Source organism: Cervus elaphus, chromosome 7 (assembly GCF_910594005.1).
Source record: "Cervus elaphus chromosome 7, mCerEla1.1, whole genome shotgun sequence".
In the NCBI taxonomy this organism is placed as follows: Eukaryota; Metazoa; Chordata; class Mammalia; order Artiodactyla; family Cervidae; genus Cervus; species Cervus elaphus.
The window spans coordinates 35,210,612-35,228,835 of NC_057821.1; the positions used below are offsets into that span (position 1 = coordinate 35,210,612).

The 18,224-nt window shown below is 38.7% G+C and overlaps 1 protein-coding gene and 1 non-coding gene across 2 annotated transcripts; one reads left to right on the forward strand and one right to left on the reverse strand.

The window, feature by feature from the left end:
• Positions 1-5,896: 5,896 nt before the first annotated feature.
• LOC122697827 (placental prolactin-related protein 3-like) lies at positions 5,897-18,081 on the reverse strand. Its single transcript, XM_043908824.1, has 5 exons — positions 18,027-18,081; positions 10,872-11,053; positions 8,633-8,740; positions 6,701-6,880; positions 5,897-6,088 (listed from the first exon to the last, which is right to left on the reverse strand). Exons 1-5 carry the CDS (start codon positions 18,079-18,081, stop codon positions 5,897-5,899), a joined length of 717 nt encoding a protein of 238 aa, XP_043764759.1.
• LOC122697860 lies at positions 13,037-13,146 on the forward strand. Its single transcript, XR_006342193.1, has one exon. It is a non-coding gene; the product is annotated as a U6 spliceosomal RNA (small nuclear RNA).
• Positions 18,082-18,224: the final 143 nt, after the last annotated feature.

The window sequence follows — 18,224 nt, forward strand, 5'->3', positions numbered from 1 at the left end:
GGTCTAAATGCTTGTGTTCGTCCAAAATTCATATGTTGAAAACCTAATCCCCAAATTGATGATTTCAGGAGGTGGGACCATTGGAAAATGATTAGGTCATGAGGGCAGAGCCCACATGAATGGGATTAGGGCTCTTGTGAAAGAGGCCTGAAATACTTGCTCATCCCTTCTATTCAGGGATATGTCCTGGAAGAGGCCCTCACTCACTCAACCCGGCTGGCACACTGATCTTGGACTTCTAGCCTCCAGAACAATGATAAATAGTATGGTTTATAAACCACCCAGCCCCTGGCATTTTGTAACAGCAGCCTGCATGCACTAAAACACAGGACATGTTTAAGTGGGGAAAAAAAAAAGATGTCAGTTTTATTTTCCCTTCCAAGGTCATGAATGTGGAACACGTAGCATAGATATTCAATTCCAAATAAAGTGGCACGTGGTAACATATTCCATAGAATTGTACATTTGTTTAAATTGTAATTCTTTGACATGCTCACCTGGGAACATATTTTCTTAGAGGTGCTTAACATTGAAACCTATAGATTGTGGAATTATGTGATCAGTTGAGGGCTTTAAGAGCAAAGAAAGAAGTTTCTCAAAATAAAAGTAATTCAGCCTGAAGATGGCACCTTTACTGGGTAGCCCTGTCACCAGCCTCTCATTAGAATCCTAAAATAACTGCTCTTTGACTTGGAAAACCTAGCTTCATGTCACTAGGGCTTGGTTTTCTCAACTGGAAAAGGTAAATTAGAGTAGAAAATCCTTTACCTTTCCAAAGATTATGCAAATCTCAGTATAAAACATGATTCCAAACTGAGGTTTGTTCTTTTTTCTGAAAAGAAAATTATCGATTGGTTGAGCAGCTTCCCTGTTTGGATCTCTTATCCTTCTCATTATCTGCTCTATTTCATAATGTTTTTGTCCAGGTTACCTTTAAGAACAAATCATTGATAGAAATAATTACTTGACTGTTATGGAATATTACTTTTATCTTTGATCTTCCATTGAAAAGCAGGAGTTGTAGTTAAACACACTAGTGAGAGAAACTGTTTCTCAATGTCCGTATGTCAACTTGAGTAATTTGCTGTGTGTAGTTGCTCTGTCTTATCCAACACTTTACGACCCCATGGACTGACGACCCAATGGACTGCAGCCTGCCAAGCTCCTCTGTCCATGGGGATTCCTTAAGCAAGAACACTGGAGTGGATTGACATGCCCTCTTCCAGGGATCTTCCTGACCATGGATGGAGCCCAGGTCTCCTGTACTGCAGGCGGACTGTTTACTGTAGGAGCTGCCAGCTCTTAATAAAATGGGTCTTGAAATATACAGAACATGAGTGACTTGTCTACTTTTGTTTCCTGCAACAGTGGGTTTTTTCCCAGCTAACATGTAAGTCCCATTTCTATTTACCTGAACGCTATCTAGAATGCAAGTTCTCTCTAAAAGAAAGACATTAACACAAAAGGAACTTTTATCTGGAATAGCAGTTAAGATTTTGTCCAGTTGTCAGTTTATCCAAAATACCAGAGGCTGGCTATTTGTTTTTAATTATAATATTTACCTCAGAAAGAACAAATGGCTGGCCAGTTTCTGCCATGTTCGATACTCAATGAAAAGTAACTTCAGGGCAGTTGGCGTACCCATGTAGCCCCAATGGAACTGATTTAAAGGAGTGGGGATTGGGGTTGTTCAGATAATTAGCTATAATATAAGTCAGAATGTTGAGAGGGAGATAAAAATGGTAAGAATGAAATTAGGAAGCCATAAGGAGGAAGTTGGTATTTTCATCTAAGAAAAGTAGGTAGCAATTCATCAAGGAGGGGAATTCCTTTTGTACCTTCGAAGAAGGATTAGGTATTTCTGTACAATGTAAGAATATTTGATTTGTAGGTTCTTCTTTAAGTATTTTTATCTGTCATGATCAGAGAGTACAGCTAAGAAGGTAAACTCCTCTAGTGAAATTAACAATACTATTGTAAAAAGTAGACTCAAGTGGCAGGTTTCGTGCACTCTCTCTAGTTCTGTCCTATTCAGACTTTTAGTCAGTGACTCAATTATCACATTATCTGAGGACAGGAAGCTGTGAGGGTTAGTGTATGTGGAATAAAAGACCGAACATCCAGAGCTTTCCTTCTAATAGGGTAACAATTAAAAGCAAATGCATCCACAGTTCTGTGAAAGAAAGTCACTCAGTCGTGTCCGGCTTGTGACCCCATGGACTACACAGTTCATGGGATTCTCCAGGCCAGAATACTGGAGTGTGTAGCCTTTCCCTTCTCCAGGGAATCTTCCCAACCCAGGGATCAAACCCAGACCCCTCACATTGCAGACAGATATTTTATCAGCTGAGCCACAAGGGAACCTCCACAGTTCTAGCTCTGTAATTATGTCCAAATAATAAGTGTATGAGGGTTTGGGTGGGAAGAAAAGACCTCATTGGTTTTAGTTCACTGCATGCTGTGAGAGCAGCATCAAAATTCACTGGTATTTTACTCTGCACGTGTAAAAGTGTTTCATTGAACAAACACCTAATGGAGGCCTGTTTGATGCAAAGAACGGACATTAGTGAAAAGCACACATGTGGACTTTGTAAATTAGGACTTAAATTTTAATAGAAAAACAGAAATGAGGTAAATTTCAAAGTTAAACGCTATTGGGATCATGTCAAGAGGGAAAAGTACAGAATACCATATGTCCGCATAACAAGGAGACCTGAGCTTTGTCAAAATCACGAAAGCCTGCTTTGTGGAAGTGGTTTTTACTGAGATCTGAAAGATTTCGGGGAGCTAATGAGGTAAAAGAACGAGGGTATTCCAGGGAAATGGAATGGCATTGATAAAGCACTTTAGCCATAAGTGAGAATATAGAGTGAGAAGAACAGACCTTGAAGGATTGGTCAAGGTCTATTTCATTTCCTGTATCTCTCACATCCTTTGTGTCTTTTCACTTGGCAGAGTCCTCTTTGATTTTTAGTGTCATGATATCCCCAGCTCTTTCTGCTCTCTTTCTTATTCCCTACCAGCACCAACAGCCACAACTCCTCAATCCACATTTTAAAGTTTCTATTGGAGAGTATATAACTCCATTGCTAACACTAGCAAAGGGGTACTCTTTTGCCCCCTTCTGATGCCTATGTCAGAAGCTTTCTCTATCTCCTTTATACTTTAATAAAACTTTATTACACACACACACAAAATCTTCTGGACATTCAGCTCTCTTGAATTAAATGTTCTTGGTTTCCTGTTGTTTTGTAGAATGAAGACAAACTCTCCAAAGTGGCATATGTGATTCTCCCAAATGCATAAAAATCCATGCAAGTATTTCTCCATTCTAACCCTACAATAATATATACAGTATATCATGGGAGCATAATCAGGAGAGATACAACATGAATGGTAAAAAGTGAACATTACTTGTGTTTTTGTCAGACTTGATTATTCACTGATACCTTATAATGCTGTATGTATTAATATCTCAGTTGCCTTGATCTAGCATGTCAGAGATCCTTCCTTCATAAGATGATCCTAAATGAATGGACAGATATACTGTTTTCCTATTTTTCCACATCAATATCCCATCAACCGTTCAAAGCTCCATCATAAAGCCATCCCATTTGCATCACTCTTATGACACACTCAGATTGCTCCTAGCTTTACCTGAATCTACTGTAGCAACATGTTGGCTTCATGTCTTATTCTTTTTCACCGTACAATGCAATATAGTAATTTGTGTATTCATATCACCCTCTCCTTCTCCACAAGTGGAGGGCCTGCTTCTGGAAAATAGAGACTTTTTCAAACCTCAGTTTAAGTCCTCACTGTATCCATGACATGTGACTTACTAATCTATAAGGTCAGTGAACTTCAAAGGTTCTTCATTTGTTTGTTTCCCTTCGGTAACCACTGCTACTATTCTTGTTATATAAGGGCATTTCTTCAAGTGTAATCTTACATGGAAATCTGTAAAAGAGGGGAAAATCAAAGCTTTCTGGATGGCAAGGGAGTGATTGTTCAATCCTGTCCAAATATCCCCTCCTTGTCTATTCCTGACTGACTCTATAGAATATCTATGGCTCTGTTCAATATTGTCTGAAATCTACAATATTCAATTTATATCTCACAGTTAAGCAAGGACAGCATTCTCAATGTCACTACCTCTGTTCTTGATGTAAAGTCCTAAATTTATGATGAAAAAAATTTTATAAGAGACAAATACATAAGATGTGTGCGGTCTATTGGTGAGTATATGTTTCCTCCAATTACATTGTCCCCTTTATTGCCAAATTTTCCCTCAAATAAATACCATCCTCTCTGCTGGAAATAGCTAGACATTGAAGGAAAGAAAGTTAAGCAAGTAACACAATAGCATTAGATGTTTTGGGCTGTAAATGACTTAGAAAGTGCTTACAGGGGTTTTTTTTTGTTTTTTTTTTTTTGGTCTTTTACCTTTTGGAAGAAGAAAGTGAAAATACAAGAAAGCTGACACTTTATATGCTTGAAGGAGCCAAAGGAGGTATTCATAGATTGCTTTGAGGCAGAGTATTCTGTAATGTTCTGAAAGGTTTGGGCCATCCCAGGTAGAGGCATGGGCAGGACTCAGTAAACAATAATCCTGGGTATGAGGGAAGAGGTTGGTTTTGGTGGACAGCGTTCCTGTATGTGGTGAAAGGAGTCTTTGTATAAAAGAAGATAATTTGGCTGGATTCTGTCCTGAAGAGTTGCCAGGATTTGTTCATCTCTAGAACGATGGCATCTAGTAATAGCAGAGGTATACTCCTAATATAAAGGACAATTTAAAGAAATAGGGGAGAGAAGAAAAAATGGAACTAAAAGGGAATATGAGATATTTGGACCTGCATGACCATGCTGTGGAAATCCATTTCCATTGTTATAAGACTGTGATATTTTGTTATAGCAACCCAGAAGAACTTAGATAGCATCCTAAAAATCTTTCGAAGGTTCAGTAAACCTCATGCTATTTGTACAAAGGTGTGAAGCACTGATTTTGTCTGGCGTAACACTGTGACAGTGGGCTGACCGTTCGCGGCTAGCTTTCATAAAGAATCCTGAAAATTCAGTCTTCTTGGTAGCAAGACCAGAACCATGAACAATTATCTAATTCTTTGATTCTAATAACTTGACCCAGAATAATCTTCTGTGATTATTACATAATCTCTTAATGGTCTTCTTTGTAATGCCAGATTCTGCTATTTGTGACTAATTTTTTTTCATTTATTTTTATTAGTTGGAGGCTAATTACTTTACAATATTGTAGTGGTTTTTGTCATACATTGACATGAATCAGCCATGGATTTACATGTATTCCCCATCCCAATCCCCCACCTCCCTCTCCCCCGGATTCCTCTGGGTCTTCCCAGTGCACCAGGCCCGAGCACTTGTGTCATGCATCCAGTCTGGGCTGGTGATCTGTTTCACCCTAGATAATATACATGTTTCGATGCTTTTCTCTCTAAACATCCCACCCTCGCCTTCTCCCACAGAGTCCAAAATTCTGTTCTGTATTTCTGTATCTCTTTTTTGTTTTGCATATAAGGTTATCATTACCATCTGTCTAAATTCCATATATATGCATTAGTATACTCTATTGGTCTTTATCTTTCTGGCTTACTTCACTCTGTATAATGGGCTCCAGTTTCAGGAGCTTCATTCTCTCAATTATAGGGGTAGATTTTCTTTTGATTTTCAATTAAATGAAAATAAGAAATGTTAACAAATTACCCTCTGAGATTTTGACATCTCTACAGAGTCTGTTTTTAATTTTTTAAGAGGAGACCCATTTCACAGAGCATGCATGAAAAAGCTGTAAATTTCAAAGAAGCTTGCTATGGGATAGATCATTAGGACCATTTCAGAGCTGGATCAGATGGATGTGGATTTAGCACTCGTCGCTGATTCGGCAGGCCAGGATCTTGCTGTACATGTCAACTGTACGGGAATCCCTGCTCAGGCACTTGAACAGTTTATAAAATGCAGAATGACGCATATCTTCATCGCTGGACACCAGGGATCGGTATCCTGACCAGTAAATGGGATTCTTGGTCATATCCAATCTGAGTGGATCAACAATCTGAATACCCAAAAGAAAATGACTTTTTATTCATTTTATCATTATCTGCTTATCTTTGACCCTTGTAAGTATAAATTAAGATTTGGGGAAGACATACGAATAGAAAACTCTCTAGATATGGATTTTGGAGCCAGCCTTTGAGAAAACAATTAGGAATCTAAAAAGTAGAAACATAACTCAAGTTAATTTTAACTTTCTCTTTTTTCCTTCCCACTGTCATCCTTTGATTTGAGAAGAACAGAGAAAGAAGACAAGTGGAACTTGAAGAGCAGATGTCCTGGGATACTTTGAAGAAAATGCTGAGCTTGGACATTCTGTTCTCTAGTTCTCTTACTCTTGAAAATATTTCAACCACCTGTGCCTAGGAAAAGGCAAGCTTTCAGTGGAATTGTGTGCAATGCAGGGAAGGCTGCATATGAGAAAAATTGCAGTGAAATTCTGATTCCTTTACAGTAGACTCTATCACTATGAATGACTAGGCTCCTGCTTTATGTAGTAGCAGTCTAGCATGTAAAATCATGAATCTTTTTCTTACAAAATGAGATATTTCAAATCTCCTTATGCATTACAGACTCATCAACAAAGCAAGAAAGCCCTCTACAGGATGCTCACCTGGCTGAATCGCCTCTCTAAAATTGTTTGCAATTTAAATAATTTTTTAAAATTATCTCTGGCACTTGATAGAATAGTATCTGAGAGGTCGTTCTCAAACCGCAGGTCATGCGTTAGATCATACAGAGGACCATTCCAGAGGTACTGTAAGGTGAGTATCCACTTAGTAAGGTCTTCATTCTAAGCAAACATAAGAAACAGCTTCATTAAAATAATCATAATTCAGTGGTTTTGGTAACATGTGATCTTTGCTCAGAGCAGCTGACCTACAAGACTTCTGTTAATTCTTATGTGTATGCAGAGATTTTTGAAGGTAGTAAAAGTTGCAAAATGATAAAATGTAAGTGTTAGCTCACACTTCACTGAATTATTAACAATTTGGTTTACTTTAGGCATTAATTCTTCTGATGAGTTTTAATTTATAACATGAAGAATATTCTTTTTTCTTCTGAAATTCTACCACCCACTGAGTGAGGTCTTTTATGTTTGTATATTTGCTTGAGAGAAATCTAAGTATTTTTTGACAAGTCAGTATGTGCCTGCAGTACCTGACCCAGGAAAGAGGCATTCTACCTGTGCCCACATCATTGTCACCAGTGATTCTTTCGTATTAAAGAATCAGATGAGTCATTTGTATTGAGTTTCGGTTGGTAATTTGTTTTACAATATTACAATGAAGAAGACATGACATTCCCAAACAGGCTCTCTTTCCTCAGTTGATCCCAACGCCAGCCCCCATGCTGGTATCAGAAGAGTCTGTCTTGTTGACATGTGTCCGGGCAGAAAATGGCACAGCGTTGTCTTTAGTAACAGCATCAGTGGGATTTACAATGGATGGTTTCCCCCCCAGGTTCACTACTACTAGTAGAATTGAGCATGTAGATCCCAGGAGGCTGAAGATCTCTAGTTAGTATGCTTGATTTCATTATAGACATGAACTGTTTTAGTGGTAAAGAACAGAGAACTAAGTAGGATGAAATATAGTAATGCACATAAAGTGCTTAGTAAAATGTATGGCCATGTAGTAACTCTCAATAAACTTTAAATTCAAGCTTATTGAAAAATCCCTTGTCCTCCTCCTTTTTGAACTTTTCCTTTACTTGATCATCCTTATTATTAATGAGCTTAACAGAGGAAAAGAATGCTGATATCATTAAGAAAGTTGTAGAGAGAAAAGATAGAATTTTAAGGGGGGATGCATGTCAAAATATTTTAAATAATGTTAAGATGAAGGATAATGCAGGAAATCGGAAAGGAGAGATTATAATGGTGAAAATTTGGAGCTGCCAGTAATCACTGAGGCTTGATATGTAACCTGTATTGACCTGAGAACAGAGGCAATTGTTGTGGCCATGAGAAGCAAAGCAATGTTATATAGGCCTTTGTGGGGAAAACTTACAAATTAAAAATAAATGGTGACAGAGGAGTCATTGAGAGTGACAAATGAAGGAGGTGTCATTGAAGAAAGAGCAGAATCAGGATAGCTTTGAAAGGCAGACACGCTGGCTATAGTGATGCAGTATAGGACTCCCACATACGAGTCACTAGTAATGGGGATTACTCAATACTGGGGTGTGTTACTTATATATTCATAAATTTGGCAATCTTGTGTTTTACACATGGATGTCCCATTCATTTCATGATTTTGTACAGAATAATAGCTGCAATCCTGTGTCTAATGCATTGCTTGAACTAAACTTGTCTGCATGGACAATTTATAGATCTGTTGTTGATTTTGCTACTACAGATCTTTAGTCATCCCTTGATTTTGCTCATGCTTCATCAACTGCATAATATAATTTCTCTTCAGCTGCATACAGTTCCTCCAACATTTTCTGCATGTACAGTTGCCATTACCTCTAATAACCTGAAGCTTGGTAAGCTACATACAGTCTCATTTGATCTGGTGAAAAACCCAGGTGAAAGACTCACGTTCATCTGTTGGACTTTTTCTCTTTCTTCTGGAGCATGGATTGAATTGGTGTGGCAGTCGCTGGTGGCACTGATATAATCTGGTTTACTCTGGGAATACTTTTCATCCTGAAAGTGATCAGGGAATTAGTTAGGGATGTTGGGCATTCAGTAGATGAGCCCATTACCAGAACATTAACATGTTTTATAGATATGTAATGTTTTTATCAGAGGGGCATCACAGAATTTGAAAGTCATTCTTTTCCTACTTTTTCTATGTATTGTCTCTATAAAAATGATTTTACATCTAACATTTCTAAGTTCAAATTTTTCCCTTTTTATTTTGTCATTATCTTTTTTTTTCTATTTTTTAGTATATGAACCAAATACAGTACTTTTGTACCAATACTTGGTGCTTCCCAGGTGACGGTAGTGGTAAAGAACATTCCTGCCAATGCAGGAGATACAAGAAGCCTCAGGTTAGATCCCTTGGTGAGGAGCATCCCTCACGAGAGGGTACAGCAGCACACTCCTGGACTCTCACCTGGCGAATCCTATGGACAGAGGAGCCTCTTGGGCTACATCAGTAGGGTTGCAAAGAGTTGGACACAACTGATGTGACTTAGAATGCATGGATGCACATATATTTAACCATTTAATCTCTTGTTTGTGTGGGTTAGAACCAATATATTCCCTTATAAGGACTAATACAGTAATGACTCTGAATTATCTCTGAACACGCTCACTAAAAAGGTTAGTGTTCATTCAAGATGCAGAATACATTGCTGTTTATGGTGACAAAATGACACATCCTGGAAAAAACGGCCTAAAGTTATAGGAAATACTAAGCAATGGACTGAGAATAATAAGAGAAGAAAAATCTAGTTAACACTTTGATAGAGAAAAACTAATCTTTAGCGGAAGTTATGAACATTTCAAGAGATTACTTGGAAGAGGTGAAAAAAAAATGAACAGTCAAAAAAGCACCGCCTTTTATTAGCTGTCTGCTCTACTGTGTTCTCGTTGATTGACATAAAAGAATTAACATAGGAGTTATATATACCTTAATCAGAAAAAGAATAAATGTTTCCAATTGTAAACTCCCCTTCTATTGTAGCACGAAACCTATTCACTGCAATTCTTAAAGCAATAATTTGTAGCATCAAAAAAACTACCAATAATCGTTTTTGTGACCAGGATTCAGCTTTGTTTAACATGTTCCATCCACCCAGTTCACTGCAGAGCAGTTCTCATTTATTGGCTATTTACTCTGAGCCTGGAGAAGAAAGCCCAGAGAGATACTGAAGTACCAGAATTACCATGCTTCATTTTCCCCAATCCCACCTAAACATGCTTTCTGTCAGGTAGTATTAGGGACTGAATGTGTGTTCTTCAAATTCATGTGTTAGAGCCCGAACTGCCAAGGCACTGTGTTTTGAAAAGGGTTCCGACTTTTTGGCACGCCATTGTCTATAGCCCACCAGAATCCTCTGTCCATGGGATTTCTCAGGCAAGAATACTGGAGTGGCTTGCCGTTCCCTTTTCCAGGGAATCTTACAGACCCAGGGATAGAACCCAGGTCCCTCCCATTGTGGGCAGATTCGTTACCATCCGAGCCACCAGCAAAGCCCATTAAGGTTGAATGAGGTCTTAGGGTGGAAGACTCATCCAATAGGTTTAGTGTCTCCATGAAGCGAAACACCAGAGAATTTTCCCTTCTGTCTCTGTGTCTGTGTGTCCTTTCCTCTGTCTGTCTTCCCCACCCCCCACCCTGTGTGAGGACGCACGGAGAAGCCATCCTGGGAAGAAAGAGTTCTTACCAGAACCGCACCTTGCTGGTGCCCTGATCTGGGACTTCTAGCCCCCAGAGCTGTGAGGAAACAAATTTCTGTTGTTTATTCCACTGAGTCTATTGTATTCTTTTACGGCATTCCTAGCTGACAAATACAAAATCTTTTATTTTAGAAATTTAAAGAGAGAAATGAATGAAAGGAAATTGAAAAATTTATTGTACTTCTTCGGAGTCTTTGATATTTCACAAAGCTGGTCGTCTTCTATTTCCACACTTATGAGCTGACCGCATCTATAACCTAGAGAGTGTGTTATTTAAATTTAGGCTGATGCAGCCCTCTTGTTGAAAGGACAGTATGGCCCAGTCACTTACGTGAAGGTACCTTCTGGGAGTTGTGGGCTACAGTCCATGGGGTCTCAAGAGTTCGACACGATTTAGCAACTAAACGACCACCACCACAGTACTTACAAACTCATTGAACATTATTGTGGAAAGGTTAAGCATGTCATGGGACAGCCTGGAGACACGGCTAAACGTGTTTCTAAGGAACTTCAGGGGGACGCCAAACACATCAGGACCGCAGGACGGGCATACGTTGCCTTGGCACAGGAGCAGATGTGACATGACCAGCAGCAGGAGCAGGCAGAACCCTGCTAAAATAAAAACATGAGGCATTCTGATGATCTAGTCACCTGAGGTTATCAAATCCATCCTGTGGAGGGAAGCCTTCTCTTTCCCTGTTGCTCTGAGCAGGAGTTGGTGCTGTAGGAGCTGGGGTGGGGAAGAAGGAGCGCCTTCTGTGTAAATTTAGATGGATGATGATATTTGCACAGATAGTTGTAGAAGAAGGTTACTCTCTGCATTTTTGTATTGCTCCCAGAAGTACTTCTGTGCTCTGCAAACATTTGGAACTTAAATCTGAGTCAGAGTATTTAGGCCCTTCTTTTAAGACAGTTTAATGTTGGGACTCTGCAGACTCTGAGCAGCGAGGCCCTCTAGGAGTGTGTTATTTTTTCACTCTACATTGACTAGTGCTTGAATTTTAGACACTGAAATGACAAGAAGTGTACAGTTGATCTGTGTGGTTTACATCACGCTGGGGTAAGAGTAAACACATGACTGATTGATCGCTACTATTGAGTACAGAGAGAATACTAAGAGAAAAAGGTACTGTACCTTGGATCTGCTAACTCACCTTCCTAACCCCATGCATGTCTTTGATATTTTCCCAAAAGCTTTAAAACATGTTAAAATCTGTGTTTTACAATAACCCTGTGAGATAGCCTTCATCTTCACTGTGAACATCAAGTTATGTTAATGAAGATGCAATGTCTTGGAAAGGAGAAATAATTTTCCCTGGTCCCTTTATTAGCAGTTGGAGGTGACTGGGCACCAATACAGTCATCTATCCACTTCCTGACGTCACATCACACATGCCTGTGGGCTCTCGGTCTGCATGTGTGTAACCAGGACCACATCAGGAGCTGTGATGACTCTGCTTGCAGAGAAAAATATTTTGTCTTTGACTGCAAAACAGCAGTGACCCTAGAACACTGGTTTCATCCACTTGTTCTGCTCTGTCTACAAAACACTCACTGTTAAAGTCTTTGACAATTATCAGTGTGGGGGCCTGGTTCTCCTGGTTACACTTGCTTCTAGGCAACTTGACAGCTCTTCACTTTTATGCATCCTTAATCTTCTTATTACATTTGTTTCTTTGAGAAAATGGCAGGTAAATCTCCAGATGGTCATCCAAGAATCTTACCTCTCAGCACCCAGGCCCCCATCACTGGCTCTGCGGACACGCCTGGCCTTTACTGACTGTGATGTTTCAGGGAGAAAATCCATCTGTCTGGTCGGGATACGTCCTGACAACCATGGGGCTGAGTTTTCGAACCATCTCCAAACATCTCCACTTTGATAGGAGAACTAGACCTTCAGGCTTCCATGATGTATTGAAATATTTCAGAAATTATTCCTGGCCCTACCTTTGGCCAACAAAAGCATAAAATCATAGACTCTTGCAAGCATGACTTTAAAATTACTTTTCCTGTGCGTCCTCTGTAAGTAAGCAGAATTTAAGACTGAAGTGAGCAAGAATCAGTTTGGACAAGAGAAATGATAAAATAGAGATTTCATCCTCCTGAGTAGATCTCAACATGATTCTTTTTCCAATTTACCAGAAGAGTGGTAATTTAACTAATGATAAGATATCAGCATTTACTAGGTTTTCTCTGCTCTTAGTTAGTTTAAAGGGGCATGGTACCTAAGAATAAAATGGTTATTTAAAATTAGGTGGTGAAAACCAAAGAAGTGGTTCTCAAAAAGAAGATATATAAGTTGGAGAAATTTGGGACTCTCTCTCTCATCAACTAAAGAGCTTATTGTGACAGGCAAGGAGAATAATAGCTTGTATAACATAGACGTATTTGTGTGCATATATTTCTGTGCATGTATACATGTGTTACAAATAAATATATGTTTAATTCCTACATGGAACTTTGGACCTTATAAAATTCAGTTATAAAACAGGCAGTAAATGTAGCAGAATATCCTAATTCCTAAAATAATTGATCATTTGTTGGTTGATGACTAACTATATGATTTTTTTTTTCTTTTAAAGTGTTATTTGTGTGTTTGCTTTGGTAACACATATATTAAAAAGATTGGAATAATACTGAGAAGATTAGCATGGCCCCTGCCCAAGGATGACACACAAATGTGTGAAGCCTTCCATATTTTTCTGTAACAACTTCCAGGGGTGCGATGTGAAGAAAGGTGGGGAGGAGGTTCAAGGTTGACGGGACATAGGTAAACCTATGGCTGACCCATGTTGATGTTTGGCAATCCAGTATTGTAAAGGAATTGCCCTTCAATTAAAAATCAATAAATTTAACATTAAAACTGTTACTGGGGACCATATAACAGGTTCAGATATCCATTGTATGACTAAAGAGGATCTGACTGGAAACTGAAGGTGTCAATTACCATTGCTTAGTGATTCATTAACTTTTTAGTTGAATGAGAAAAGTAAACTAACAAACACTATTGTCTGTGACTCACTGTCATAGCAAGTTATAATCCTTGTCTGTGTTCGCCTTTAGGCGGTATAGTGCCCAAACTTTGAAACTGAGGCTGTTCCCAGAAGCGTACATTCATGTGTCCTGCCCAGGGTTTCTGTTCCTGATGCTGGAGGATCTGTTCGCTGGTCCACTAGGTCCGAAACTTTCTCTCCTGAGCATTCTCTAGTTCTATCATGTGCACAAGTCTTTCTATTTTGGTTGTCTAATTTGATCCTCTTATTCTTTTGATCAGACTACCAAGTCTCTTTTACGATTTACTTTCAGACCCTTTTGTGCTTTGATTTTTCTGATGCTCATTAGTGTATTTGCTTCCATGTCTATATTTCTGAGTAGTTGTCAGTATCTACGTATACCCTACCGTATTTCCTTACTGTCTGGATTTTGGTGTTTAGCATCAGCATACTTTTATGAAGTGCATTTTCCTTCTGGTGAAGTTTCTGGTATACAGCTTAAGCTGGTTGGCTCCCATCTGGCTTGTTCATGTTATCTCTAAAAAATTAGAGATCTCTTCTTTCTTTCTAGGCAATACTGCCCCCTTTTTTTTGATACCATTGCTAATTTTCTGTGATTTCACTTCATGCCTCATAAGCTTTGTCTTTCTCAATCTACTGTAACTTGAGTGCTATGTGTCTCTATGTTGGTATCACAATTTTATTTTATTTTGCTAATTTTAATTGGAGGCTAAATACTTTACAATATTGTATTGGTTTTGCCATACATTGACAGGAATCTGCCATGGCTGTACAAGTGTTCCCCATCCTGAACCACCTTCCCACCTCCTTCCCCATCCCATGCTTCTGGGTCATCCCAGTGCACGAGCCCCGAGTACCCTGGATCATGCATTGAACCTGGACTAGCGATTTGGGTCACATATGATAGTATACATGTTTCAATGCCATTCTCACAAGTCATCCCACCCTTGCCTCTCCCACAGAATCCAAAAGACTGTTCTTTATGTCTTTGTGTCTTTATGTGTCTCACATACAGGGCTATTGTTCCCATCTTTCTAAAATCAATATATATGCGTTAGTATACTGTATTGCTGTTTCTCTTTCTGGCTTACTTCACTCTATATAATAGGGTCTAGTTTCATCCACCTCATTAGAACTGATTCAAATCTATTCTTGTTTAATGGCTGAGTAATATTCCATTGTGTATATGTACCACAGCTTTCTCATCCATTCATCTGCTGATGGGCATCTAGGTTGCTTCCATGTCCTGCCTATTATAAACAGTGTTGCAGTGAACATTGGGGTACACATGTCTCTTTCAGTTCTGGTTTCCTCGGTGTGTATGCCCAGTAGTGGGATAGCTCAGTCATCTGGCAGTTATGTTTCCAGTTTTTTAAGGAATCTCCACCCTGTTCTCCATAGTGTCTGTATTACTACATTGACTAAATATCAATCTAATATACCAGAGAATTAAAGGTAATAAAATTACAATAGTATTAGTAACAATAAAGTCCCCCAAATTATAATCCAGTAATTCTCACTGTTTTAAATGACTTTCTACCCATGTATTATTGAGGTCCCCTACTCACAATTTACTAGGTGTTTCAATTTTGAAATAGAATGTAGAAAACAATGGAGTGGAAAGCTCTGAAAATCACCTGGGATTTTAGATGCCTCAAGATTAAGTATGTAATTATTAGTTTTTTATGGTTTTTTATGGTTTTTAGAACAATTCATAGCACACAGCTCAGTGTACGGTAATTGCTATTGAGTGAAGGATGTATACTGTGAACTGAAATCACCAAACAGGTGATTGAAAATAAAGAAAGCAGTGCCAGGAAGACAGAGGCTTTTGTTCTGGAAGGAAAAGCTTACAGTGTGTCTCATCTACAGTCTGATCTTCAGATTTTTCAAATCACTCACTCTTCCTTTGCTCAGTTAATAATTTGAGTTGTTTGATTTTTTTTCCCACTGAGTTGCATGAGTCTCTTATATAAACTATATATGAAGCCCTTACCAAATATGTGATTTGCAATTTTTTTTTCATTCCAAAGGTTGCCATTTAATTTTATTAATGGCTTCTTTTACTATGCAGAAGGTTTTGAGTTTGATGTGGTCTCACTAGTTTATTTTTGCAGCACTTGTCTTTGTTTTTGATGACTGACTTGTTTGAGCTGCTTGTATTTTGGAAAGTGATCCTTTATCAGTTGTTTTATTTGCTATTATCTTCTCCCATTCTTACCAAAAGACACAGACTGGATGAATGGTTACAGAAATAAGACCCATATATATGCTGTCTACAAGAGGCCCACTTCAGTCCTACAGACACACACAAACTGAAAGTCAGAGGATGGAAAAAGATATTGCATGCAAATGGAAATCAAATGAAAGCCGGATTGGCAATTCGCATGTCAGAAAAAATAGACCTTAAAATAAAAACTATTACAAGAGATAAAGAAAGACACTACCAAATGATCAAGGGTCAGTCCAAGAAAAAGACAGAACAATTTTAAATATTTATGTAGCCAACATAGGAGCAACTCAATACATAAGACAAACACTAACTGACAGAAAAGGGGAAATTAACAGTAACACAATAATAGTAGGGCATGTTAACACCGCACCTGTACCAATGGGCAGATCAACAAAACAGAATATTAATAAGGAAACATAAGCCTACAAGGAAATATTAGAGCAAACAGACCTAATTGGTATCTTCAGCACATTCCATCCAAATGCAAAATACACTTTCTTCTCAAGTGCACATGGAACATTTTCCTCATTGTGGGTCACAAATCAAACCTCAGTAAATTTAAGGAAATTGAAATTATATCAAGCATTTTCTCTGACCTCAACACTATGAGACTAGATATAGATTATAGGGAAAAAAATAACTTTAAAGAATACAAACACATGGAGATTCAACCACACATTTCTAAATAATAAACAAGTTACTGAAGAAATAAGGGAAATCAAAACATTCCTAGAAACAAAGTATGATGAAAACATGATGATCTAAAACCTATAGGATGCAACAAAACCAATTCTAAGAGCGAAGGTCATAGTAACACAAATCCTACCTCAAAAAACAAATTGAACAGACAAGCTAACTTTACATATCTTTAGCTCTTTTTAAATTTCTCTTATCAATGTTTTAAAGGTTTTGTATCAAATCTTTCATCACCTTGCTTTAGTCAATTTCTGTTTTATCTTTTTGTGATGCAATAGTAAATGGGCTTGTTTGCTTTATTCAAGTTTCTGATAGTTCATTCTTGATATATAGGTAGGCAATAGAGTTTCGTATAACATAATATACATTTTCCCACATATAAGACATATAGATGGTCAAGAGGTATACGACAATATGCTTAGCATTGCTAATAATCAAAGGAAATGCAGATCAAATGCAAAGGAGATATCACCTCATACCTGTTTGAATGGCTAGTACCAAAAATGTAAGAAATGACACATCTTGTGGAGGTTGTGGAGAAAAAGGAGTGCTTATGCACTGTTGGTAGGGATGTATACTGGTCCAATTCCCATGGAAAAATACTATGGAGATTCCTCAAGAAATTTAAAAGAGAACTGTTATGTGATCCATTATCCCACTTCTGGATATACAGTCAAAGGAAATGAAGTCATTTTCTCAAAGAGAGATCTGTATCCCCATGTTCATTGCAGCATTATTCACAGTAACCTTGATATAGTAACAACCTGAGTATCACCATTTCAATAGGTGAATGGATTAAAACAATGTGATGTGACACATATAGGTTAATATTACTTAGCCATTGGAAAAATAAAGAAATCGTTCCATTTATGGCAACATGGATGAAACTGGAGGCCATTACACTAAGTAAACTAAGCCAGAGAAAGAAAAATTCCATATGATCTCAATTGTAAGGAATCTCAAAAAAAAAAAAAATCTCTGAGAGAGTGGACATCATCAAGTGGCATGCTGACTCAACGGACATGAGTTTGAGTAACCTCTGGGAGTTGGGGATGGAAAGGGAAGCCTGGCTTGCCGCAGTCCATGGGGTCACAAAGATTTGGACAAAACTGAATGACTGACTCAACAGAAGAGAGTGGAACTTACCTGTAATCTCACCAAAAAACAAAAGTTAAACATGTGTGGTGATGGCAATGTTACTTAATAGAAAGGGAAGCTTGTTTCTAATACATCCACAAACGGTGGTGGACAAGATGATGGAGGGGTAGATGGAAGTGAGGTACACCTCTCTCCACCGATGCATCAAGAAGGTCTAAAGACACAGCAGTTCTCACAGAAGACCAGGTGAATACTGGCAGGAATCCCTGACTACTGAGAAGGAATATCCGGATCCACACAGAACTCGGTAGGACAAAGGAAAGAAGGGACAAGGAGGAGGGGAAAGAAGGAGGAGAGCAAGTGGGACCAGCCTGCATCTGGGGGTGAGGGAGTTGATGCGCAGGAGAGAGATCCCCGCATTCATGGCCGTCCACTGGAATGGAGGAGTCATTTGAAGCTGTTAGGGAGTGAACTAATTAACCTGTGACCGTCTGAACAGAGTGAGAACCACGTAGACAAGCCATGCTGCAGCCTTTCATACCTCGGACAGGGTTGTAAGTCCACTGGTGTCCACGGAAGCTGGGAGCTGAGGCCATGGGGATTGTGGAATGATCCCAGGGTGAGGACTCCTGATGCCCGTGGGAGTCAGCCAGATGGGATGGTATGGAGGAAATCTGCTGCATCAAATGCTTCTTAAGGAAAGCCACTAGGCCATAAATGTAGGGTTCAACTGCCCGTG

Excerpts from the sequence above, each read along its gene's own strand:
- LOC122697827 (XM_043908824.1), bottom strand. The coding sequence starts at position 18,081 with ATGGCCTCAGCTCCCAGCTTCCGTGGACACCAGTGGACTTACAACCCT. Across the intron at positions 8,741-10,871 it reads CAATAATGTTCAATGAGTTT|GATGAAAAGTATTCCCAGAG; the intron begins GTAAGTACTGTG and ends GATCACTTTCAG. Across the intron at positions 6,089-6,700 it reads TAGAGAGGCGATTCAGCCAG|ATTGTTGATCCACTCAGATT; the intron begins GTGAGCATCCTG and ends TTGGGTATTCAG.